At 51.3% G+C, this 26,538-nt stretch overlaps 1 protein-coding gene across 2 annotated transcripts; it reads left to right on the forward strand.

Moving 5' to 3' along the window:
- Window positions 1–26,493, forward strand: ZMAT5 (zinc finger matrin-type 5). Of its 2 annotated transcripts, none has more exons than XM_066370512.1 (6): window positions 1–98; window positions 12,922–13,076; window positions 18,001–18,063; window positions 19,458–19,538; window positions 21,257–21,368; window positions 26,072–26,493. In XM_066370512.1, the coding sequence occupies exons 2-6, from the start codon at window positions 12,950–12,952 to the stop codon at window positions 26,199–26,201; spliced, it is 513 nt and encodes a 170-aa protein (XP_066226609.1). In that variant the 5' UTR covers window positions 1–98; window positions 12,922–12,949; the 3' UTR covers window positions 26,202–26,493. The 2 variants fall into 2 exon arrangements, with proteins under 2 accessions (XP_066226609.1, XP_066226610.1); XM_066370513.1 differs by lacking the exon at window positions 1–98 and adding an exon at window positions 248–842.
- The last annotated feature ends 45 nt before the right edge of the window (window positions 26,494–26,538 follow it).

Raw genomic sequence — 26,538 nt, forward strand, 5'->3', positions numbered from 1 at the left:
AGCTGATACCCAAGGAAGGACTACGACTCCCAGAAAGCAGTTCGCGACGCAAGGGCGCGGGAGGAGGAGCTCAGGGCTGCCAGCCCCATCGGAGACAGGTACCTTTGGCGGGACGTGGAGGGGTTAGTCTTCGCCTCCCTTTTCTAACGGGAGGGCAAAGGCTCATCTAAGTCCGCCCTCCTCGCAGCGGGCCCCACCATTTAGCGGGATGGAGAGTAGATAGAGGAGCAAGGGGGCCTGGGCATCCGGGTCCCCGCTCCTCTCTCCCCCTTCTCTTCTATCATTTTTAAGTTCAGGGCTAAAGCAAAAGCCGGGTTCTGGGAGCTGAACCCCTCTGTCCGGCTTCAGGGGAAGGGGCGGTTCTGCCCGTACTTATTTACCTTATGTGGGTTTCATAGCCGGGAACCCTGGCCTGCAAGGCAGAAGAACTGACACTATCATTCCTACTTGGGAACAGGAAAAGCAAGGGCTTTGGAGTACTAGGCCGTTCGACAAATGTTTAATGAGCGCCTTCTGTGGCCATGTGCCGGGGACTCAGCAGTGAACAAGTGCCTGCTCTTGGAGCGCTCATTCTGTGTGGATAGATGGGGAGGTGCAGAAACGAGTAATGCTTTGAAAAGAAGACAGGTTGATTGGGGAGGGAGTAATGGTGCTCTTTTAGCCAGGGTGCCCAGGGTAACACTTAACTGGAGACCTGAATGAATAGCAGCAGGTAAAACAAGGAAAACGTTGGTGCAGAGGCCTTGAGGCTTCTGCATTCCTGGGGTGTTTGAGGGAAAGAAGTAGGGTGGACTATAAAAAGGTGGGCTCGAGTCAGCTCATATATGGCCTTGCAACCTATGGTAAGGAGCCTTATTATTATTATTCTTTTCTAATCGCACTAGAAAGCCACTGAAGTATTTTAGGCTGGGATGTGACATGATCTATTTTACAGTTTAAATGTCTTCTCTGGAGAACAGACTGAAGAGGGGAAGTTATTGTGGTGGGTCAGTAGATGGATGCAGGATGGTAATTTAGATTAGGGTGTGGATTAGAGTAGTCAGATTTGGGAGGTATTTGGGAAGGTAGCACACAGCAAGCAGACAGACGTGTAGAATGTGCAGGGAAAAGGAATCAAGCACTAAGTTTTGATCTCAAAACTTAAAATCGATGGGAATGATCTTAAGTTCTGTTTGGCCATGTTAAGTTTGGGCTGCCCCTTAGACATCAAGGGAGATGTCTGCAGACTAATGAGGATTTGGATCTGCATTCAGTGGAGAGTTCTGGGCCAGAGGTAAAAGCCATTGGCATAAGTGTGGTATTGAAAACCAGGGACTGGATTTGAGGCCTGGATCTGCCTCTGACTGAAACCTAGCAGTAATGCCTGATTAGGGGACTGGAAGGAAAAATGTGAAATGCTTTACATCCACCATGAGTTATATTTACTATGGTTATTTTCCATTTGCAAAGCATCCTAGTAGCCTCTTGGGACAGGAAGTTGTGTAGCTTCTGGGGAAGAATATTTATGTCTTGCTAACAGCAAATCTGGCTGCTATTAGGAAGGAAGAATTATTTTAGGTGGGATGGGTGGAGAACACCACATAGAGTTATGGACTGTGTGCCTTGTTTTATTTTTTGTCCTTTTAGTTAATTCTCCTTGGAGCAACAATTTTAAAAACCTAATTCACTATAAGCCATCAAATTCAACTTAGAAACTATTATTCTATACATAAACCTAGGAAAATAGGAAAAATGACTTTTTCCTTTGATTGATTTTGAACAAACTAAATTCCTTTAAGCATTCAGCCCTATTTGCAGCCTAATTGCATTCCCTTACACATTTAATTCCACTTATAAATGTAACATATTTGATTTTCTTTCTAAGTACTTCAGATACATAACCTAACAAACATAATTTCCCCAGAATACTTAAACAGTTACTAGAAAATCTAATAAATCCATAAACAATGAATTTTAAGTTCTTATAAACAGTTCAATACTTTATTTATTTAAAGATTTTATCAATTTTACAGAGACAGAAGAAGGGAGGGTAGTAAGAAGTATCAACTCATAGTTGCTTCACTTTAGTTTTTCATTGATTGCTTGTCATATGTGCCTTGACTGGGTAAGCTCAGGATTTAAAAACTGCAACCTCAGTGTTCCAGGTCTATTCACTGAGCCACCATAGGCCAGGCAACAGTTCAGTATTTTTAATAGACAAATTCTCTTATGTCAATGGTTCTCAGTCTGGGGAGCTAAAAAAAATACATCTCTGACATGAAATTAGGATATGGGGGCACTCTTAGTATTTTTCATAGCACCCCAGTGGATCCTAATATGTAGTTAGTGTTTCTAAGCATTGCAGGAAGTTTCTACTGACAGGTACAGTGTTCTACCCAGTTCTTTGCCCCCAACCCCCCCTCCCCTGCCCAGGGACCAGCATGCCCAGTCGAGCCTGCTTGACTCTCCCCCACCCTGGCCATCATCCTGAACCCACTCTGTGGCCTTAATGCCTCAGCCAACTGATCAGTTGGGGCCTTCCCCAGGGTTGTGCCTTAGGACTCCCAGAGGCTTGTCCTTAGTTCTCAGACCTAGAACATGACTTTATCAGCTCGCCCAGGACAAGCAAGCTACTTGGAGGTTGCAAATAAATCCAGGAGACACTGATGGGTGTAGTGGACTGGCGGATTAAGTTTTAAGTTAGTCTGGGGCCCGACCTCCACTGCATCCTCTTCCCAGCAGGCAGTGCTGGAGAGACAGTAGCAGTCTGATGATGCCGAGAAGGTTCAGAATTAGAAGCCAGTCTGGTCGCAACATGGCGACGCCCAGGATGGGCAGAGCATCGCCCCCTGGTGGGCAGAGCATCGCCCCTGGTGGGCGTGCCGGGTGGATCCCGGTCGGGCGCATGCGGGAGTCTGTCTGACTGTCTCTCCCTGTTTCCAGCTTCAGAAAAATGAAAAAAAAAAGAAAAAAAAAAAAAAAAGAATTAGAAGCCAGGATGATAGGTATTGATTTGATTGCTCAATACCCATCTTATAAACGTGCATATAGTAAGAGAGAAAAACTTCAGTAAGTGAAGGAACCAAAGGCAGATGAAAATAAAGGTGAGAAAAATAAGACAAAGCCAGGAAAATGAGCCTCTTCCATGCTTGCCTTGAGGTCCGTCCTATGTACTCTCTATGGCAGCTTTAGGCAACCCCTGTGTTTTGGTCGTTCGACCCCCGCCGGGGTCGCGACCCACAGGTTGAGAACCGCTGAAGTAAACACTGATTATTACTAATTTCACAACAGGAACATGAATACATACAATGAACTTGATTTACTCTATTTCCTTTGTTTTCAATTCTAAATTTTTCTGGAGTGTGACAGGACAAATAACTAGTAAGAAAACAGTTTTATGGCCCTGGTAGAGTGTCGGCTGATAGCATGTGGAAGTCGGGGGTTTGATTCCCGGCCAGGGCACACAGGAGAAGCACCCATCTGCTTCTACACCCTTCCCCCTCTCCTTCCTCTCTATTCCTCTCTTCCCCTCCAGCAGCCAAGGCTCCATTGGAGCAAAGTTGGCCCAGGCACTGAGGATCGCTCCATGGCCTCCGCCTTAGGCGCTAGAATGGCTCTCGTGGCAAGGGAGCGACGCCCCAGATGGGCAGAGCATCGCCCCCTGGTGGGCATGCCAGGTGGATCCTGGTTCGGCACATGCGGGAGTCTGACTGCTTCCCCGCTTCTAACTTCAGAAAAATACAAAAAAAAAAAAAAAAAAAAAGAAAACAGTTTTATTTACTCTAATGAATTGTGTTTAGCATGCCAAAGTTGGGGTTACCATTTCAGCAAGCTGACTGATTTCTGACTAGGACACAAATCGGGGGCTGTGTGTACCCAGAGTTTCTGTCCCTAGCAGAGGCTGCCTTTGGATGCAGGGAATGGAGAGATAGATAAGCAGAAGTTGGCTCCCCCAGGCTTTTGTTTCGTAGCAGGTGCCTGCTAGCAGGAGCTAGACTCATGGGTTAAAATGCAGATTTCTGGGGCCCCCTCCAGATCTGCTGGATCAAAATTCTGGAGATATGACCTAGGAGACTTCATTTTTAATAAGCTCCACACAGAGAGCCATGGAAAATTTTGAGCAAGAGTCGTTTTAAGAGGGTTGATCTGATGCTGCCCAAGGTGGGTAAACTGGGGAGGCTGGTCCAGCTGTGGGAAGGTGAGACCTGACTTGGGAAGCAGTGACATTGATTACAAAGGGTCAGATGGTAGTTGAAGCCCTAACTAGGGGGAGGAGAGGAGGAAGGCACAGGCGGTTCTGAGTCTGGGTATCTGGTTCAGGAGCTTCCTTCAGACTATTTTTACCTTTTCTATTTGGAAACTCTAGCCTCCTGGGACCTGTAACTATCTGATGAGAAACTCTGTCTCCAGCCTGCAGCTCCCTGGAGCCCGATTCGGGTTCAGCCAACCTTCACTGGGCCAGGTCTGCTTAGAATCAGGGCACACCCTATCAGCCTTTAGCCAGAGACTGAGGGAAATATCTGCCTTAGAAAAGGTTCAAGGTTCATCCTGGTGAACCAGGTCACTGGAACCATCCATAGTATGTCCTAAGGAAGAAGGAATAGGATTTATTCTTGCCTGAAAATTTTTCCATTTTTTAAAAGAATTTTATGGGAAAATTTAAAAACAATATATGCTAAATGTAGAAAGTTAGAAAAATAGAAAAACAAAATGAAAAAAAAATCCTGCACATGTCCTAGTATTCAGACATAGTCACAGTAAATAAATATTTTGTATCTGATCTAGTCTTTGTATGTGTGTGTGTTGGAGTAGGAGGGTCTTTCTCCTTAAAAAAAGTGGTATTAAATTATGTCTACTGTTATGATAATAAGTCATTTTCATTTAGCAATATGGAGTGAACATTTATCCAGATGAAGGAATCATTTCCTTTGTCTTGATTAAAATTTTTTTTAATTTATTAATTTTAGAGAAAGGAAGGGAGAGAGAAAAACATCAGTTTGTTGTTCCACTTATTTATGCATACGTTGGTTGATTCTTGTATGTGTCCTGACCAGGGATTGAACCTACAACCCTGGCATATGGGGTGCAGCTCTAATCAATTGAGCTACCCAGCCAGGGCTTCTTTGTCTTGATTTTTAATGGTTGTGTGGTACTTCATTAACCAGATACAGCTCCTGACCTATTCTTGCTTCTGGCCAGCTGCTGGCTCCCTCTGCCCACAATTTTTTTGAGGGTAAGGTGAGGATTACAGGCTTTGTACATCATGTCATTGAGCCTCTGCCCCCACCCCACTTGGGACTCTGAGCAGCCTGCTGTGTGTGTGGTGAGCACTGGATAACTAACTGTCAGTTGTTTTTACTGTTGGACATCTAGATTTCAGGTTTAGGATAAGCTACATTGTAGTGACCACCTTGGTACCTAGGTCTCTGAGATCATCTCTAATCATTTCCTTGGAGGACTTACCTGTTGTATGCATTTGCCCCTCTTGGATGCGCCCTGGCACAGAGCTTATTACTGAGTACTGTCATTGAGGCATATCTGTCAGCCACCCCCAGCAAAGAAGTGTGAGAGCAAGGACTTTGAAATGTGAACCCCAGTCTGGCAGAGAGGAAGTACTCAGCAAATGTTTGGCTGGTGAATGAATGAAACGTGGAACTCTAGGGTTGTGCATTTGTGAATGGTTGACTCAGGAGTGTGTTTTGTTTTGTTTTGGTTATGGGGCAGTTTGTAGCCATCATGGATCATAAAGTGATTTCGTTTTTGTATGTATTCCAATGTACTTATTAGTTATTGCTGTATAACAAGTTACCCTAAAACTTAGCAACTTAACACAACAAACATTATCTCATACTGTTTCTGATGGTCAGGAATTTTGGAGTGGCTTAGCTGAGCGGTTCTGGCCCAGACTCTCCCACAAGTGTGCAGTCAAGCCAATCAAGCTTGGGGCTACACTCATCTGAAGGCATGACTGGGGCTGGAGGGGTTCACTCCCAAGCTTATGCACATGGCTGTTAACAGGAGGTTTCAGTTCCTTGCCACATGGACCTTCCCAGAGGGCTGCTTACAATATGGCAGCTGGCTTCCCCTAAAGCAAGTGATTAGCGGAAGGGAGACACCAGGATGGAAGCCACAGTGTCTTTTATAAGTTGATCTTGGAAATGACATACTGTCACCTCTGCTCTATTATTAGTCACACAAAACCCTGATATAACATAGAAGGGACTGGTAACACACGGTAAAAACATGAGGAGGTGGTATCATTGGGGACTATGGCTGGCTACCACATCCACAAATGAGTATTGAGCACCATTAGCTTGTCAGGCACTGTGCTAAGCACCTGGCATGCATGGTTTAATCCTCATAGTAATCTTATGAAATACTATTATTACTATCATCTTCCAGATGAGCTCAGAGGGTAAGTGGTTTGCTGAGAGCTTCACAATCTGGAAGTGGCAGGGGTGGGATTCAGACCTGGATTGAGTGATTAGAGTAGGGGTTAACTTGGGTGATCAGTGTGACTTTGGGCTAGCTCTTGCTCTCTCTGTTCTTCAGTCCATCATCTGCTGTCTCATTACACCAACATTTCCCCACGTGTGGCTGTGGACTTTGCATCAGAGCCTCCCTAGATCTTGGCCGCTCCCAGACCTGCTGAGTTAGAAATTGCTGTGTGGGTGGGGCCCCCACTGCCTTATACTACTGGGAGTAGGGTGATTCGCCTCACTCCAAGGGATGGAACTGAACAAGGTCGGCATGAGAAAGCTGTGAGGTTGCTACAAAACACCGGGGCATCTGCGGGAGACCCCTAATATACTAGGGCTCCTTTCAGGGAAGATATCTAGGTCGTCTTGGCACTTCTGTTAGGGCCTGGTCCTCAGTGGGCAATCTGTGGGCTTCCCCCACAGGGCAGTTGTGATGCCAGACGGCAGGCATATGTGGCACTGGGACATTGCCATGCTCCTAGTGGGTGTGCAATAAAGCGGTCCTCTGGCTGCGGTTTGCTGTTTACCTGGGGTCTGGCAGTGCCATAATTAGAAGAAATGACAGGTGAGCTTGAGGGCAGCATGTGGTGAGCACAAGTCCTGGATAATTACAGTGTGCGTCCCAACCCCTGGCCACAACCGAGCTGTTGGCTTATTTTAGCCTTGTGCCAAAGCTAGCTTTGGACCTGAGATGCACACAATGAAAGGAACCAAGAATATCAATGAAGCACAAATGTCTGCCCCATGACAGCCTCACAGTGGAGCAGTGTGATGGGGAGAGAAATGGTTCTGGGGAGAGCCGAAGCTGGCTCTGGCATACCTTGGCTGAGGGGCCTTGGCACAGGGCTTCACATGTGATGTGGACTCCACAAGAGGGTATGTGGGGGTCCTCAGTGCCGCTGGGCCACCTGCAGCACTCAGGCTGATGAAATATATATTGTCATTATCAGTGTCTATCCTAGCCTTGGCTTTGAGCAAATTGGAAGGAGTTCTGAACCTCTGTCCTTACCTGTGAAATAGACACCTTGTTATAGAGGGTCTCTCTGAGGATTAAACAAGAGAATGAAAGCCAGGTACCTAGCACGCAGAAATAAAATCTGACCCTATCTTCCCTTATCCTAACTCACCCCCTTTCTCTTTTCTTTTTTCTGTCTCAGAGTGTCTCAACCAGTTGGTAGTCTTTTCCTTAAGTGCAGGGGACTGAAGTTGGGTGCCATGGGATGGTCAGGTGTGGTTCAAGTCAGTAGAGCTGGGCTCTGCTGAAGGCAGAAGTTCTGCGGGCAGGGTGGTGGTAGCAGCGAGAAACCTGTTTGGGGGGGGCCTTATGTGTTTCTCTTCTTGCTGTCTTTTTTATCCATCCTTAGAGTCGTCCCTAGATTAAAACTTGAGAAGAGGGCCAGGTGGATGTTGTTAGCAAGCACAGGTGGGAGGCCTCAGATCCTGTAGGCTCTTTCCACAAGCAGTGGTGTGTGCGAGGCCCTGTTCCAGGTGCTGGGTGCAGCAGTTGGACAAACAGAACTCTTTGCTCTCTTGGAGCCTGTATTCTAGTGGGGAGGCAGGCACTGTGGACAATAAATTGGCTTGTGAGAAGGTAAGACAAACTGTGGAAAAGAGAGCAGGTTGTAAAAAATAAGGTGGTCAGGGTGTGCTCACCAGGAGGGTGAGGGAATGAGGCTCCTGGACAATAAATAGTAACCGTTACAGCCTCCATTAGAGCACTAACTATATGCTGGGCATCTTTTTTTTTTTAAGTGAGAGAGGGGGAGATAGTAGAGACAGGCTCCCACAGGTGCCCTGACTGGGATCCACCCAGAAACCCCCATCTAGGGCTGATGCTTGAATCAACTGAGCTATTCTCACTGCCCGGGGCTGATGCTCTACCCATTCAAGCCACTGGCTGCGAGAGGGGAAGAGAGAGAGAAGGGGGAGAGGGAGGGAAAGAGAAGCAGATGGTCGCTTCTCATGTCTGCCCAGACCAGGAATGGAACCTGGGCTATCCATATGCCAGGCTGACACACTACCCACGGAGCAAACCCATCAGGGCTTGGCATCTTAATATACTACTACTACCTTGGTAAATCCATAGCAATGGTGAGATTCCTGTTTTATAGCTAAGGACAGACTAAAAAGAGATTAAATAACTTTCCAGAGGCTGCCCATTTGTTAGGTGGCAGAGTCGGGATTCGGACCCAAACCTATGTGACCCCTGAGGCTTATTCCAAGGAGATATATATATATCTGTCACCTGGCAGGTATGTTGCAACCGTGGACCTGGTCCCTGGGGCTGGGTAGGTGGCTTTACCTGTGTTCCCAGCAAGGGATTGGGGCCAGATTGTTCTGCGTTCCAGACACCTTGCTCACAAGCTGCCGAGCGCACCAGCCTCAGAGGATGAGGATGAATCACAGCAGAGAAGGACAGCTTAGTCAGCAGCCCGTGCTCATGTCTGAGCATCATCAGAGATGTCCAGCTGTCCCTATCCTCTCTCTCTGACCTCCTACTCAGGACTGCCAAATGCAGTAGGGCAGGTTGTGCCTTGTGCAAGGACTCCTGGCAGAGGGGTGAGTCGGAGTGAAATGTGCTCTGTTTGCCAAGTTGTGTGTCTGGCTGGCGCTGTGTCAGTCCAGAGGACTCTGCAGTTGCACCTTGTCCTAATGTGTGCCAAGGCACTGGAGCAGGATGCAATTGAGCCAGAAGTTCACACATGGATGATGCCTGGGTGAGGTCACCTTGCTGCAGGCCAGCTCCTGCTCAGGAAAGAGCCTTTGCCTCCAAAAGGAAGTTCTGTAATGTGGGCGGGAAGCCCTGGCCCCTGGAGCCTGTCTGCTCCCCTGACTCTGTCCCTGGGCAGTGGCGGGCTCTGCAGATCTGCAGTGAAGAACAGGGATTTGGGCCCACCATGGAGGCTGTGTTGCGGTCCCACCTCTGCCTTATTCTGTGCACTTCAGAAACTCACTTCCCCTCTACTGACCTCACTTCTCTCATCTGTAATATGTACCAGCTGACCCCAAAGGTGGCATCCTGTTCCTTGTTCTGAGCCTGTGTTTTCTGAAATATGGGCTTTTTGAAGGCATATAACGATGATGATGACAGCCAGCATTTTTTTTTATTCTATTTATTGATTTTTAGAGAGAGAGGAGTGAGAGAGAAAGAGAGAGAGAAGGGGGAGGAGCAGGAAGCATCAACTCCCATATGTGCCTTGACCAGGCAAGCCCAAGGTTTCAAACCGGCAACCTCAGTGTTCCAGGTCGACGCTTTATCCCACTGTGCCTCCACAGGTCAGGCGACAGCCAGCATTTTTTGAGGCCTCCTATGGACCAGGCTCTGTGTTACTTGAAGCATGTGTATGGATAATCTGACTCTCACAGCAACCCCTGAGGTAGATAGGCATTGCTATTTTCCCCGTTTTCAAGGAAGCAACTGAGACCAGAAATTAATTGCTCAAGATCACAGAGTTCGAAAGCAGCAGTACCTGGATTTAAATTCAGATGGTCTGGTTTAGCTGCCTGTCTGCTGCTTCACACCTGGGGAAACAGGCCCAGCGACGGCAAGTGACAGAATCACAGCCTCACCTGGCAGATCTGGGACTAGACTGGGGTCTGTTGACCCATCCTGGATGGCTGAGCACTTCCCCTGTGCCAGATGGGGGGTGGCCAACGCAGGCACAGGAAGGCATGGCTGGGCACTGCTACTGCTGTGGCCCTATACTGATGGGTGTGCCTCCACTGTGTGTGCCTGTGCAAGAAAAGGGAAAACATGAATACACACACACGTGCCCATAGCCCCGCCCCAAGGGCCTTATCATTTGGGTCAGAGTGTTGCTGGGTGTTGATTTCCCAGTGGGCTGGTGGAAGGCTTTCTCCACAGACCTGAACCCCAGGCACCCAGTGACCTACTGTGCCCTTCCTAGATGTGTGACCTGGAGAATCTCACAGCTTGGCTCTGAGGCTGTTTCCTCATTCATAAATCAGATTATAATATGCACCTCTTGGGGTTTGAAGGGACCACGTGCTCCAGGGGTATAGGGAGTGATTGGTAAAGGAGAACAGTCATCGGTATGATTTGTTGGGAGGAGATCCGTAAGTGATTAAGAGGGGCTCTGGAGCCATCCAGCCTGGATTCTAAGCCCAGCTCTGCTGCTTTCTGGTGTCATGACCTTGGCTAAGTCACTTCACTTATTGGAGCCTCAGTGCCCTCTTCAGAAAAGGTGTAATACATCTTACCACACAGGTTGTCTTGAGATGATTCATTTATAAAGCTTTTAACCTAGTGCTAGTACGTAGTAGGTGCACAATAAATAACATTTACTGAGCACTTGCTCAGTGCTGGACATTGTGTCATTTGTATTGCTAGTATTCTTTTGTGAATAATTCATTGGGAGTAGCAAATTCTGTGTACCACTCCCCAAACAAGCAGGCAGCCAGTCAGACCCCACCGCCTCACTCCTACAGTGAAAGTACAGGCCTATCGATGGGGAGTGAATTGCCCAAGGTCACACAGCTCGCTGCTCTGTGCTCTGCATGGTCTGCCCAGTTACGTCTGCTGCACAGCCACTGTTCCATCTCAGTCTCCCTGAGGGACTCCCCTCCCTCTGCCCTGCACCTCTCCATTACTCCTCAGACCCAGCAACTCCTCAGAGCTTCAAACTTCGTGAATGGCTTGGTTTAGGTCTTGGCTGTTAAATGTTCATCTCTTACTATTTCAATCCAATTCCTATAAGTTTATTGGCAAGACGGGGTGTATTAGAGCTGCCAGATTTAATATATCAAGTTCGTGTGCCTGGGATGCAGCTTCTCAGCAGTAACGGGAGAAAAGAGAGGTTTTATATGTTTTCATTTTGAATAACTGTCTGTTCCTAATCCCATTATAGCCCTTGACTTAATGGCTGCTGTCCCTGTCTGCCGCAGGAACAGCTTCCTCCATCAGCCCGCGTGGCTTCCTGGACATCCAGGGGGCTTGTTTGTCTTTGTGTCTCTCTCCAGTCTCTCCTTTACAAGATGCATTTCCCCATCTGTGTACTCTGTGGGTCAGGTCCCAGCTTTGTCTTTATTTGCCAGATCCTGGAAGTCTAGAGCTTTTGCTGCTAGCCTGAACTGCTACCTCATGACCTTGGGGAAGTCCCCTGTCTTTGTCCTCTGGGCCTCGGGGATCTGCTCTGTGAAATGACAGATCAGAATATAGGACCTGAAGGGTGAAGGGCTTGTCTGGGCTCAGCCTGTGCAGATCCTACTGGATGGCCCCTGGGGACTCAGTCCTCCTTTGGTCTTGTACCAAACTGGGAGGCGCAAGGGTTGGCCGTGAGAGTCTTAGAACCACTCTCTGCCTTGGGCTGCAGATCTCCTGGGTCAGGAGTGGCAGCTGTGGTCACCATGGTTGAAGGGTATTAAGAGTCTTAAGACCCTGAAACATTCTTATTTCCCTGTGTGATTGGCTGGGGACCTAACACTGGAGTATTTAGCCAATCTCCTTGGAAAGCTGTTTGCATTTCTGCCTGAGCCTCTGGCTTCTCTACGCACTGAGCTAGCTGTGGAAGAGATGACACTCAGCAACTGGATTTTAGGGGACCTGGGTTCTGCTTACCAGCTGTGTAACCTTGGGCAAGTCCTCTTTCTGAACCTCAGTTGTCCTTTAATAAAAATGGGAATTAATTTGTTTATTCAACAAATACTTGGTTGTCTGCTATGTACCACGCATAGCAGGGTCCTCGGTGATGGAGCTTCAGCGATAAACAAAACAGAAATACTGTGTCCCTGCGTGCGTGGATTTACCTTCTTTCTGGAGGAAAAAGATCGCAAATGTAACAAGTAACATTTCTTCAAAGGTGATAAAAATGAAGCAGGAAAAGGGAATAGCTAAGTGGAGGATGGAGCGTTCTGCATTTTAGATAAAGTGGTCACAATAGATTACTGAGAAGGTAGTGTTTGAGCAAGGATTGAAGGAGTCAAGTAAGCAAGCTTGGCAGGTGCTGGGGGAGAACTCCCAAGCAGAGAGAATGGCACGGAAACACCAGGAGGTGGGCGTGGGCGTGTGCCTGGCGTGTGTGGCCAGCACAGAGAGCAGTCCAGGGGAGATCAGAGGAATGGACGGTGGCAGCTGGCCAGAGGGTGTAAGTTGCTGGTTCTCTAGCCTGGCTGGAAAATTTCCTGGGGAGTTTAAAAAAATACTGATGCCTGGGCCTCACCCTCTCTGGTTCTCCTTTAACTGGCCTGAGGTGGAGGCCGGACATCAGAATTGTTAAAAGATCCCTCTGAAATGAGGCCTCTCATGCCATAAGTATTGGCCCACATAGCTTCTCATGGGTTGTCGTGAGTTTTAAGTGAGGTGGTGCACGGACGCATGGAAAGCCTTCCTCACACAGCACGGGCCTGACCCTCGGAGTGCTCCGTCGGGGTGGCGTGCTGTGGGCTTTGGGGTGTGGTGTGGCATTTCCTTCATGCTCTGACTGAGTGCTTCATGGCTTCCCAGGCAGCGGTAGCACCCGGCGCAGGTGGCCATGGGGAAGCGTTACTTCTGCGATTACTGTGACCGCTCCTTCCAGGACAACCTCCACAACCGCAAGAAGCACCTGAATGGGCTGCAGCACCTCAAGGCCAAGAAGTCCTGGTATGACATGTTTCGAGGTGCGTGCTCGCTGGCTCGGCTGCCAGGCTGGTGGAGCCCTACTCTTTGATCTTCCTTAGCATCAGACAGGGAGGCACCGTGGGCCAGTGGCTCCTCGTGCAGACCGGCTCTCAGAAGGTTACGCTGGAACGTGAGCTCTTTTCCCAGCCATCTTGACTGAGGGCTCAGTTCTCAGACGCCTTGCCTGGCTCTGGGGATACCGTGGCCAGGAAGAAGGCCTCTCCAGGGAGGTGATGCCTGAGCCAGTAGCTGAGAGATTGGGAAAAGCCAGACACACCATTTTGGGCACAGGGCAGGCAGAAGCAGGCAGCCATGATGAGCAAGGCACCAGGTGTTCTCAGAGCAGAAGGGAGTGTGGCTAGACACAGCAGGAGAGAAGAATGGTGGGGGATAAAGCTGGTGACAAGTCAGGGGCCAGCTCATGCAGCACGGTGGAGGCCACAGTCAGGGGAGGACAGAGAGCAGTCTTTGAAGAGCTTTAGGCAGCAGCCAGGGTGAACAAAGCTACCTCTGACAGTGATAACTGACTGCTGTGTGAGTAGTGGGCTGCGTGAACGGCTGCTCAGTGACTGGCTGAATTACCAAGCTTCTTCCGGGAAAGGCTTCTCAGCAGGTGGGGCAAATGAGCTAAGGCTGTGGCACCTAGCACCCCAAGGCATTCACTTCAGGGGCGCTGCTCTGCCCTGCTGTCATTAGGCATACACCCCGAGACATAGCGAGGGAGACCCCAGAAGGTGGTCAGCTAGGAGCCAAATCAAATGGACAGGGAGCTTGACAGTGGCGTGAGAGGGACTAAGAGCCCCTGGAATGAGCTGGGCAGGTCTGATGCTCCATAGGTTGGGGAGCAGGATTTTGGGACAGGGCCCAGAGCCTGGAAGGGAGGAGCTAAGTCTCAGCAGCTAAGAAGGAAGGAGAAGGTGAGAGAGAGAGAGCTCCCTGGTCTGTGACTCGGAATTCACAAGGGGGGACTGAGCATCTGTGGAGTGCCTGCTGCATGCCAGGTGTCTTCTGTGTTTTGTCATTTGCTTTTCTCATTAATTCTATAAGGCAGTGGATCTCAACCTGTGGAGTTAGGATCACCTGGAGACTTTGAAATAAAAAAATTGATCTCCTGACCCCATCCCCATCTAGGCGTGGTATTTTGAAAGCTCTCCCAAACTCTCCTCATTTCAGATGAGGAGGCTCACAGGCTTGGATGAGGGCAGGTGGCCAGGCTGCTCAGCAGGCTAGACATGGTTGTGGTTGCCAGGGTCTGGGAGTGGGCGCTGAGGGGTCTCATAGGCGCATAGGAGGCCTCTGACCCTGGTGTCAGTCAGACGCTGTGTCTCCCAAATCCAGCAGGGTCTGTGATCTGTTATAGAGCTAGGCCTCAAGGTCACCCTGGTGTTTGCTCCTAGTCCCAAGTCCCTCAGCCAAGAACAGCTGAGTTCTAGGAGCCAGAGCTGATCCGCAGAGACTGTTGTGTTACTTATAGGAAAGATGAAACAGGTGAGCCCCTTCTCTGGCCTCCTGTATTCCCAGCATCCTCCCATGTCCCCAACCACATTCAGTCCTTAGAACTGATCTGTGAGGGGGCCTGGGCTGGCGGGGTTCCACATTTCAGGTGGTATCTTTGAAAACCAAAGCAGTATAAATTGCCCCACCCTGGGTCCCTAAGCTGGCAAACCAGCTCTTTCCACTTTCTTAAGAGGCTTCCCTAGGGCTGCAGCTTACCTAAGCAACCGCACGGACTTTGAGGAGGGGCACCTGGATCCCACCTGGGCTAGGCTCAACTGTTGCTCTGCTCTGAGCTTCATGGCCACGGACAAGTCTCTCTGAGAGATGACCATCCATCTGCCGTGATCAGGACAAGCGCAGGCCCTGGACATAGCCGCCTAGGTGTCAGTCCCAATGTGTCACTCACTAACAGTGTGGTCCTAATTTAGTCATGAGTAAAACACCCGTAAAACAGTACCCACCTCCTGGGGATGTGACAGGGACTCAGTAGTCTCATGATGACTGTATGGCATTAAGGGTTCACTAAGTAGGAACAATACCGAACAATACCTATGGGTCCACAAAAGGATTGGCCCCAGGCCTTTTATCTCCTGGGTTTATTCGTTCAGCCAATGCCCAAGAGGCACTTAGCATGTCCCCAGCTCCCAGACAGACTCTGAAGATGTAGAGGTGAATAAAATAAGGCTGCTCCTAAGTGACCTCATGCCCAGTTACAGCATGTTCTGGGTGAAACCCCTGTCCCACCCTGGCCTCCGTGCCCTGCTGACCTCTCCCTCTGAGCTGCTGTACCCTCTGCAGACATGCCCTTCCTGCTGTCTTCCCCAGCTCCGGCCCGGTCCTCCCATCTCGACTCAGGCAGAGTCCTCCAGGATGCCCTCGCTGACTCTTGCGTTGGTCAGGTCGTTTGGCCTCATGCTAGCTGTTTACCCCATTTATATCTGCGTGGATTAGTGTGACTGATGGACTGGAAGGAAGGACTAGGTCTGACTTGTTCTCCACTAAATCCTCATCCTGGCATGGTGCCTGGCACATAGAACGTGCTCAGCAAATGTTTGTTAGATGAATGTCTAAATGAACAAGCAAACAGACACAGGGCACCAGGGCAGGTGTTAATATTGGGAGATGAAGCAAGAAGGACCAATGGGGTCAGATCACCAGGAGCCTTGAACACCAGGCGGTAGAGCATGGGCTTCTTTGTGCAGGGCCTGGGCCTGGGGTTCTCAATGCAGGGTGCACTTCAGAGTCACTAAGAATCTTTCAACAGTTCTCATGCTGTCCCCATTAGACAAATTAAAGCAGAGCCTGAGAAGGATGGGCTTGGGCATCTGTACACTTTAAACCTGCCCGATGATTCTGCCGTGTAGCTAGGGTTAAGAACCGCCTGACTCATGCTGGACAGCCTGGAAGTCTTCTCTCAATACTGAGCTACCCATCCGGAGTCCCTTGTGTAGGCTCACCATCCTGGCAGCCTCAGCTGTCCTACCCCCGGGGGCCCCTGGGCAATATCCACATTCCCTCCACTAGTCCACCTTCCCTGGGAAGTTCTGTGGCATCAACTGGCTGGGCTGAGTCTAGTAAGCCCAAAGCTGACAGATGGACCCCTTCTCACCCTACTGGTCCAAGTCACACTCCCTCAGACCATCCCTGGAGTGAGTCCTCTGATAACCACTCCTGACACCAGCAGCCCGTTCTTCCCCCAGCCACCCACTGCCCTGGGGAAGGCAGGAGGCCCCATCAGAGCCAACTACACCCAGACACCAGGAGATCAGCACCACACAGGAAATGGTGGGATTTAGATTCACACCCCAAGGTTGAGACCTGCATTGTCACTTCCTGACCATGTGCCCTTGTCCCCTGTCTGAACTGCGGTTTTCCCCTCTGCAAAAAAGGGGTGTTAGTACTGTTCAGTGGATTTGTGAGGAGGACATGAACTCACACCTGCTACCATTTGTTGAGCATCCACTACGAAGGGTCTCGTCTTGGCTGCATGTTAGCCCCTCCCACCTCCACTTTCCCAGCAATTCTAATGTGCCATCAGGTATAGGAACCACCGGCCCCCTCTGCCAAGTGCTGTCCTTCCATTATCTACTTTCCCAGCAACCTTACCAGTGAGAATTTTCCTCTCATTTTACATATGGGCACCTGAGACCTGGAGAGATTAAGTAGTTTGTCTGTGGTCATGTGCACCTGGACTCCCAAGCCCATGATTGTCTTTCTTTTCTTTTCTTTTCTTTTTTTTTTTTTTTTTTTTTTTTGACAGAGGCAGAGAGAGAATCAGGGAGAGGGACAGACAGGAAAGGAGAGAGACGAGAAGGGGACAGACAGGAGAGAGACGAGAAGCATTAATTCTTTGTTGCGGCTCCTTAGTTGTTCATTGATCGCTTTCTCATATATGCCTTGACTGGGGGCTACAGCAGAGCAAGTGATCCCTTGCTCAAGCCAGCGACTTTGCGCTTCAAGCCAACAATCTTTGGCTCAGGCCAGCAACCATAGGATCATGTGTATGACCTCACACTCAAGCCAGCGATCCTGCGCTCAAGCTAGTGAGCCCACGCTCAAGCCAGTGACCTCGGGGTCTCGAACCTGGGTCTTTCGTGTCTCAGTCTGATGCTCTATCCACTGCACTGCCACCTGGTCAGGCTCAAGCCCATGGTCTTTCTTTGCCTCAGTGGCCTTTAGAAAAGGCAATGAATGAATGGGGAAGGTGCTAAGCCCAGGCCTGGCCTCTCCCTTCTCCAGGGCGACACCAGTGCCTCTGAGTTAGGAAACCTTCCTCACTTGTCTTACAGATTTTGACTGATTGATTCCTTGCCTACCAGGAAGCATGCAAAATTTACACCATAAATATATGATGAAAATAAAGGTAGAAAATATCAGTAGAAACCAGGGTTAAGGTTCACATCCAGAAAGATTGTTGCCGAGTCCTGTCAAGGATGGTGACTGGTCTGGCTGAGAGCCTGCAGCTGGTGTCTGGAGGAGAATGGAGAACAGTGTTTTGCAACCTTGGCTGTGGAGCAGTGCCTGGGCCCTGGGGTTTACCGGTGTGTTTCCTGGGCACCAGGAATTTATTTTTAGCTTTCTATTTTGAAATAATTATAGATTTATAGGAAGTTGCAGAGACAGGGCAGGAAAAGTCTTATGGTACCAGGATTAAAAAACAATAACAACACAACTCCCTAGGACCGGTGCTCCGCTGAGCAAAGTTCAGAACCTCTGACTTAAAACCTGGTTCTTGCCTTTGGCTAGGTCTGCATGGGGTGGGAGGGATTGAGGTCACGTGAAACTCGGATCCCTCTGCCCAGCATCCGCATCTGGAATCATCCCCTCTTACACTCCTTTTTGGATGGGGAGCTCTTCCCTTTACTGATCTCAGGAAGTACCTGTGTGCAGCTCAGGTCTGAACCCAGCCCCTCTCTCCTCTCACAGATGCAGCTGCCATCTTGCTAGATGAACAGAACAAGCGGCCCTGCAGGAAGTTTCTACTGACAGGTACAGTGTTCTACCCAGTTCTTTGCCCCCAACCCCCCCTCCCTTGCCCAGGGACCAGCATGCCCAGTCCAGCCTGCTTGACTCTCCCCCACCCTGGCCATCATCCTGAACCCACTCTGTGGCCTTGGTGCCTCAGCCAACTGATCAGTTGGGGCCTTCCCCAGGGTTGTGCCTTAGGACTCCCAGGGGCTTGTCCTTAGTTCTCAGACCTAGAACGTGACTTTATCAGCTCGCCCAGGACAAGCAAGCTACTTGGAGGTTGCAAGTAAATCCAGGAGACACTGATGGGTGTAGTGGACTGGCGGATTAAGTTTTAAGTTAGTTTGGGGCCCGACCTCCACTGCATCCTCTTCCCAGCAGGCAGTGCTGGAGAGACAGTAGCAGTCTGATGATGCCGAGAAGGTTCAGAATTAGAAGCCAGGATGATAGGTATTGATTTGATTGCTCAATACCCATCTTATAAACGTGCATATAGTAAGAGATAAAAACTTCAGTAAGTGAAGGAACCAAAGGCAGATGAAAATAAAGGTGAGAAAAATAAGACAAAGCCAGGAAAATGAGTCTCTTCCATGCTTGCCTTGAGGTCCGTCCTCTGTACTCTCTATGGGTTAAGCCCTCAGCTTCCTAGCAGCCAGTGAAAATCGTGATGATTAACATGGTGGGTAAGGGGACTTAGCACTGGGAGAGGTACTGCTGTTGACCTAGGGAAGCTAGGAGAATGGCTGCACTCCCTCAGGGGATGGAGTTCTCTCTAGAATGGGGACCAGGCCTACAGATCACGGGCTTCCCCAAGAACTTCACTGTGACGTGGACACATCACTGTTAGGTTGCGCTGGCTTAGGACACCTGCAGTCTTGTTTTGAGACACATTTTGGTCTCCTTGGTTGAGGTTCAGCAAGCCATATTGGACTTTGGTACCTCCTTTCAAGGTACAAAGCTACCATTAACTCCTTTCTGGGGAGCAACGCAGCTGCTCATGCAAGCCAACTGAGATGACAGGCCACCGGTGGAAGGCGTGGCACGGGCAGTGACCCAGAGTGGAGAGATGAAGCATGGCCTGTGCAGGGACCCACATGCAGTTGGCCAATGCTGGGGAACAGAGGCTGGGGCCATGAGTAGTGATAGCCAAACCTGCAGCAGCTGTGCAACCTAACACGACAGGTCTCGGTAGGGCTTGATCCCTAACAAGGTATAAGGGTTGTGAGCAGGGCATGATGGACCAGATAGGTAGGTGGCCCTGGCTGCCCATGTGGGCAGAGCCATAGTCAAGTTTTTCTTCAGAGGTGGAGTTGCCACTCTTTAGTCCCAAAGTCTTGCCCCTAAATCTCCAGTGACCCCCTCAGCCCACAGTGGAAGCCTGCCAGAGCGGCAGGTAACTCTGTCTCTCTTTGCAGGCCAGTGTGACTTCGGCCCCAACTGCAGATTTTCCCACATGTCAGAACGAGACCTGCAGGAGCTGAGTATCCAGGTGGAGGGTGAGTTTTGGTCAGGACCAGGCTGCTGGGGGAATTTGCAAGCTCTGAGGCTGGGGAAGCTGCCTGTGCCTCCTCACCTCCTCGTCTTTTATTGCCACCAGGTGGGGTAGGCTGACAGCTGCCCAGGGTGATGGGGTGGATGTCAGAAACTGCCTTCAGTCTGCCCCAGGCGTGAGTGGAGAAGGAGCAGGAGGGATTCCATCTGTGTCCCCTGCTGGATTTAAAGTGATAGGCATGGCTTCCCAGGGGTCCTGAGGGTGTGCCTCAGCCCCACTTGGCTCTGCTGCTCACCTGGCATTCATTCACCTATGTACTCCCTCCCTTTCTCAGTCAGGCACATGTAAAGCCCCTGCTGCACTCTGGGGACAAGGGGATGAAGAGAGCAGCTTGCCTGCCTTCGGGATCCTCTGGCCTCATGGGCCCAGAGAAGAGCAAGTTCAGCTTCCCCTAGAATCTGGCGTGTCTGCCTTTGGGAAATTGCTTCTCACTTTTCCAGCTGGAGAACAGAAAATTCCCACTTAGGTGGTCTTCATCTGTCTTCTCATGCAGCCCCTCACTGAGCAGGTGGAGAAACTGAGGCCAGCACTCTGGCAGAAGGGCCTCACAAGAGCCCTCGAGTCTCCCAGGATGCTGCCACTCTCACCCTGTCCAGGCCCACAGTGTCTCAGAGTGGGAGCCTGGCCTTGCCCTTGTCCCCCGAGGGACCTCGCTGTCCTCTGACCCTCAGACCCTATGGGCAATGTCCTGCCCTGAGGAGCTGATGATGGTGGGGCCATAGTCTTGACAAAACACAGGGTTTCTGGGAGCTTTCCCGGGGTGGAAGGGACCAGCAAGTCCTGGCCACGGCAGCAGCTCCAGCTCTTCATTGGCCTGGGCTCTCGGGGATTGTTGGTCCATGGTGGCATGGTGGGCAGAGCACAGGCCAATGGGCCTGAAGCTGGAGACTACCCCTAGTGGAGACAGGGATGGGAGATGCCAGAGGGGGCTAGGAGTAGAGGTGTGTCCCCCACTGGTTCTGCCACATCCCTGTGACTGTGGCACGTGGTTTAACTCTTAGAGACAATGTCTTGGCCTGACAAACATGACCACTTTTAAAGATAGAGTGAGATGATGTATGTGCTGTGTTAGCCCAGGGCCTGGCCCAGAGGAAGCTTCGGTCCATGAGTAGGATTGCTTTCCTCTGGCCCAGGTTGCATCCCAAACTGCTCCCCACCAAAGACTCTGATCCCATCTCACACCCAGCTTGTTTGAACTCCATCCATTGCTCGGTTTTAATTTAGTGAGCAAAGGTTTTAATGGACATTCTATGAGAAGGAAAATCAAGAAAACTGTGGCTTCTCCTGCCTAGGGTCAGAGACTTGGCAAGTGGCAGAGCCAAGATTCAAGTCCTACTCTGTTCTGTAGCCCACATGGCCTCCCTGCACCCCAGATTTGGACTCCTCCCGAGGACCAGGCTCTCTACAGGCATTATCCTGTGTCCAGCTCCAAAAAAATTTGGGAGGCATCTTTGATGGGGAAGCCAAGTGACGTCCAGAGGGGGTGGGCTTGGGGAGGTGGCGGCATGTTGGGAACAGGCCAGAGGCTCTGCTCCTGGCCTCCCGGCTGGTGCCCTCCCAGGAAGGTTCTGACCAGGAAGGTTCTGACTGTGTTGTTGGAGGCTGGGGTCCAGGTGGGAGTAACTGAGCCCCTCACTTGCCTCTGCCTTCCTATCCCCACAGAGGAGAGGCGGGCCAGGGAGTGGCCTCTGGACATCGCTGATCTCCCCGAGGGCCGTCTGGAGGACTGGCTGGAGAAGCGAGCCAAGCGGCTGAGCTTAGCCCCAAGCAGCAGGTACAGGCCCCTCCTCCCAGGCCCTCTGGGAGTAAGACCCCAGCCAGCCTGCCCTGACCTGACCTGAAGATGAACAATCTCCAAGAACTTCTCAGACCGAGGCGCTAAATGGGGACTCTCCACCCCTCAGAAGACCATGTCGGGGGCACTTGGGTCCCCAAGTCCTGGCCAGAGGCTGAGGCACACCCGTTTGAAATCTTCTATTCCTGGGTCTCATCCCTCTGCCTTAGTGGCTCCTCCCTTATTGGAGTCTGTGCTGGCTGACGGGGTGGCCAAGCCTACTTGACTCCACGTCACCAGTTCCATTACCGGAGGGAGGAGTCTGACCGTGATCATTGAGTCCCCAGTGTACCTGTCGCTGCTGTGTCCCTTCTAGGGCTTGCCAGGTAGGAATAGTTCCCTCTCACAGAAGGGAAAGTGAGGCTCACAGGAGGGTGTGACGTGCCCAAGGGCACATGCCTGGGAAGAGAGAGCTGGGATTGCCCAGGCTTATAAAAATAGGTTTATGGTCATTGTCCCAGGCCTCCCTGTGGAGGGGGCTGCTATCTAGGCCCAGCACTCAGAACACTCAGAAGTGGACAGGGTACCCCCTTTGCTTCTTGTATGGGGAGCTCCCTGGGCCAGGGGCCCTCATGTGTGGCTGTGTGCTGTCCCAGTTCCTGCTCTTCAAGCCGGGGCTCCGGGGCTCTTTGCCAGGTATTGAAGGAGAGAGGGGATGCAGAGGGGCTAAAGGACATGCTTGCGAGCTGCCGATGACACTGGGCAAGTTGCCCCACCCTGGACCACCCCACTTCAGAGCTAGTTATCTCTGTGGTGTGGCTTCACAGGACAGTGGCCTGGCCTGGGCCAGCAGGGGTCTGGTCAGACAGTCTATGGGATGAGGCTTTCCCTTGGAGCTCTGCCAGAGGGTGTAAGCCAAGCTCTCTGTGCCCCAAAGAAGAGAGCTAGTGAAGCGATTTTACAGTTAACTTTTTTTTTTTTTACCCTTAAGTCTGTGCCCAGTTTTTGTCCCTCCCACCTTAAAAATATACAGTATAGAAATGATTCAAATATTAGAGTGTGACATCCTCCCTCCAGTACTGTCTGAGGTCATGATTTTGGTCATATGGGCGTCCAACTTGGGGCTGGCTATCATCATCCAGGGACTTATGTTCTACACCTCTGGTTTCTTCGGCGGATTGGAGGCCACCCAGGGAGAGGGCTTCCCTGCTCTGTCCTCTGCCCGTGCTGCTTCTGTGTGAGCTGCCTGTGCGTCCAGTGCGCATGCTCACTAAGCTGTGCTCCCTCCCTGGCTGCTCACCTCGTTCTGGAATAAAGCCTGCACCTGGGGCCACCCTAGGTTCTAGGATCTGACCTTTTCCCCCAGGCCTCTCTCCCTCTGGCCACCCAACATGGCCCCTTCCAGGGGACCTGCTTTCCCAGCAACCCCTTATTCGCTATCCTCCTGCCATCCACCTGCCTCTTGAGGGTTGGAACTAAAATGAATTATTCTCTGGGCAGAACAGGTCTGCCCAGACCTGAGGAAAAAAAGGGTTGTTAGAAAAGAGATGAACATTTATTATTGCGTTTGCCATTGCTGCCCTTTCCCTCAGCCTTCTCCGGCAGGCTGGTCTTGTGAAAAATGACAACTGAATTCTGGGCTTGAGAGCTTTGGGCTCTGCCCCTGGCAGGGTGGTGGGAGGTGCTTTTGAGCCCCCTGCCCCCCCCCCAGCCTCGCTCTGTTCCCCATCCTCAAGGTGGCCCTGCGGAAACAGCCACTTCGCACTCTTCAGACACCAGGCTCCCTAGATACTGTAGCCCTTCCTGGTCCCCTGCCTCCCTCTGTTCCTTCCTTTCATCCACACAACAGCCCCAACAAGTTTCTAAAACACATGTTGGCCCAGCCCTTGCTTAAACCTCCCTAGGCTTCCTTCACCTAGGTGGAACTTCCGGCCACCTCCCGGCCTGGGGGAGTCCTCTTCTCCCCTCTCCCACCTGTCCTCTGTACCACTGGATGCTTGGCAGCTTCTCAGCTGTGGTGGGTGTTCTGAGGTAAGGGCACCTTGTACATGCTCTTTTCCTTGGCCTGTAGTTGCCCCCCACCCCCAGCACCTGGCAAAATCAGACTCATTTTTCAAGCTTAGCTAAGGCATCTACCCTCCCAGCCCCGAGGCCTCCCACTTATGGCCCTGAGCTTGCAGTGTGGTCATTCAGGCCTGGTGCCAGATACATGTAAACTGCTTGAGAACATTTGGGGGAGCAGGGTCCCCAGCCTGGAGGACTATTTCCTGCGTGTTAGTGCATGGGCCACTTTTGGGAATGGTCTGGTGGCCCTTCTTCTTCTCTGGGTGTGTGTTTCCTTCCCTGGGGCACAGGGACCCCCTGCGTGGGGCTACCCAGGCTTGAGTGCCCTAGCCCCACAGACTGAGCAGAGCCCTCAAAGTGAGCCAGGCCACCCCTCCTGTAAAAGGGGCAATGGAGGCTCCGTGGGGCCCCCGCCTAGCACACTGTGCCATGTCCCTCAGGAGACTGACCCTGAGGGAGTCTGCCAAGAGCAGTGGGCGGCAGGAGGGAGAGGCCAGCCTCAGCCGAGCGGACTAATCCCCCAGCGAGGCCAGTGCTTGTCCCTGCCCTTCATTGTTGGCTCTTCAGATTGTGACTTTATCCCTCTTAATCTCCCCCATTGCACCCCTTTCTGGGCTGGCGCTGCTGGTGGCGGCCCACGTGCCTCTTGAAGACTCCTGATTAAGATCATGGCTGGGAGAAACAAGAGAGCTGCTCCTGTCCTTGTGCATGGGACAAACAGGCCACGAGAGCAGCCACGAGCAGTCATGCCACGTGTGCAACTCAGTGTCCCTGTCTGCTCTGTGCACAGCTAGAGGGGTGCGCTTCAAGGGCTTTCAGGGACCTGTGTGTCTGGGGCCCAGGGAATGTGCCAGTGTCTGTGACTACACACGGGGGTGCCCTTCTCCTGATGGGAGGCCTCAGGGCATTCAGGGGCTCTGAGTCCCAGCTGCCCAGACTCTGTCCCATTCTAGAGGAAGGCTCTGAGGCTCATGAGAAGGGGCTCCCTAGGATCATACCCTCTCTATATAGAACTGTGGCCACCCCCACCCTGCAGAGAGCCCTGGCTTGGCTGGCAGCTGGAGCTGTCCCTTCCAGCAACCATGAAGCCTCTTCGACACCCACCCTTCTCTGCAGCTTATGGCACTCCCAGTGCCATAAATCACGCGGGGAGCTGCTTTCTGCCCTTTCCGACAAGCAGCAGGCGGCTGAGCAGGGATTTCCCTGTCCTCTTATAATAGGAGGCCCCAGAGGCTGCGCCTGGGCTGCCCAAAGTCCTCAAATAGTCTCTGTATGCTGGTAAGGTCCTGAGAGGGGCAGGTTGGGTGTGCACAGTGAGGCAGGCTCCTGGTCTCCTGGTCCGAGTCCCCAGCTCCACGTCAGAGGCCTGAGTCCTCTCCAGGCCTCTCAGATGGCCGTCTGGGCCCCTGAGCCAGCCAGGCGTTGCCAGGGCCCCATCATCACTGAAATATGGGACTGGGAGTGGGGTGAGGTTGGATGCTGCTGCAGCTGAAGCTAGAGTGGGGGTGGGGGTGTCTAGAGCCCATGTGCAGGTCACATTCCAGCCCCTCACCCTTCACCTCCCAACTGTGTCACTTGGGCACGTGACTGACTCCACTGCCCTCAGTTGCCTCCTCTATAAAATGGAGTTTGCATGGCTATTCTTGGGATTTCTCTAGTCTGTGGTGTCTAGCCTGGAGTAGTGCCTACCTGGTCAGTAACAGCACTCAGTGTTGCTGTGGGTCATCAGCAAACATGCACGAGGCCCAGATCTGGGCACTAGGGAACAGGTGGACCCTAGCCCGAGTTCCTGGTATCTGCCCTCTGTGAGCTCCCAGGTGAGCTCTCAGTGCTCCCTGGAGCGGCCACCTGAGTGGTGTCAAGTCCAGAAGAACCGGAATGTGGGACAGTTAGCGGGGGGGGGGGGGGGGGGGGTTGCCTCTGCACCTCAGTCAGCTTCCTGAGAACAGGACGGCCCCAGGGTGGGCACTTCAAATTGGCCTTGGGTTCCCACGATGTGGCTCCAGAGGTGGTGGACTTTAAGGGGAAGGAAGGTGAGTAGCTTGAGAAATGAGGCTTTAAAATTTTTTTTAGAAAAAACTTTTTTTGGACTTGAAAGGCTTGCGTGCTTGTAAAACTTTTCTTGAAAAGTATAAAGAAGTAAAAAAAAAAAAAAAAAAAATCACCCATAATGGCACCACTCAGATAGAACCACTTAACATTTTGCTGTCTTCCAGGTTTTTTATGCATTTATGTTATATATCTTTAAACAAAAATAGTATCATGCTATATACATTATTTTATAAGCTTTTTTTTCTACTACTCACACAGTACATCATGACACCTTTCCTCATCAGTGCATATAAGTCTGCCTTATTTTTTACACAGGCTGCATAGCATTCTCTGCTGTGGACGTGCATATATACTTAATCCCCCATGGTGGATACCTAGGTGACTTCTATTTCTTGTAGTTCACTCTGCCCACAACCCTGCTATTGCCTTGGGCTCATTTGTAGAGGTGAGGTTGCTGGCTCAGAGGGTCTGCATGTTTTGGGGGCTCTGCCTTCCAGAAAGGTCAGTCTTCCCCACAGCCAAGGTGGCGGGGGAGTGAGCTGGGGGAGTGCCCCACTCTAATTCTCTGCCCTTCTCCTCCTCTCTAGGGCTGAACCCATCAGAGCCACCGTCTTCCAGTACCCAGTGGGCTGGCCACCGGTCCAGGAGCTGCCTCCGTCTCTGCGGGCACCCCCACCCGGGGGGTGGCCCCTGCAGCCCAGCGTCCAGTGGGGCTGAGTCCCTCATCTTTACCTGACCCCCACTGGCCAGCTCCCACTTCAGGCACAGTAAAGATAAGCGCTCATGCTGGGGACACTGAGGCCCCCTCCTGCTGTGCCTCATGGGGCCTCTGAAAGTATTAGCTTGGCCTGGCCTGGCCTTGCTGAGGCCCAGGAGTTCCCCCACCAGGAGCACCTGGTCCTGGCTCTGTGCTGGTCAGCTCCACCCTCCCTCCCTCAGAGGACATCTTGAAAAGATGAGTGAGAAAACTTCCTTCTGGATGTTCATAAAGAAAGTGTCACTATGGTGATATGGCTATGCTTCCCCCTTGCCAGGAGCCCTCAGCTCCGTACTC

Source organism: Saccopteryx leptura, chromosome 2 (genome assembly GCF_036850995.1).
Source record: "Saccopteryx leptura isolate mSacLep1 chromosome 2, mSacLep1_pri_phased_curated, whole genome shotgun sequence".
Classification (NCBI taxonomy): Eukaryota; Metazoa; Chordata; class Mammalia; order Chiroptera; family Emballonuridae; genus Saccopteryx; species Saccopteryx leptura.

Excerpts from the sequence above, each read along its gene's own strand:
- ZMAT5 (XM_066370512.1), top strand. The coding sequence starts at position 12,950 with ATGGGGAAGCGTTACTTCTGCGATTACTGTGACCGCTCCTTCCAGGAC. Across the intron at positions 18,064-19,457 it reads CAGGAAGTTTCTACTGACAG|GCCAGTGTGACTTCGGCCCC; the intron begins GTACAGTGTTCT and ends CTCTCTTTGCAG. Across the intron at positions 19,539-21,256 it reads GCTGAGTATCCAGGTGGAGG|AGGAGAGGCGGGCCAGGGAG; the intron begins GTGAGTTTTGGT and ends CTATCCCCACAG.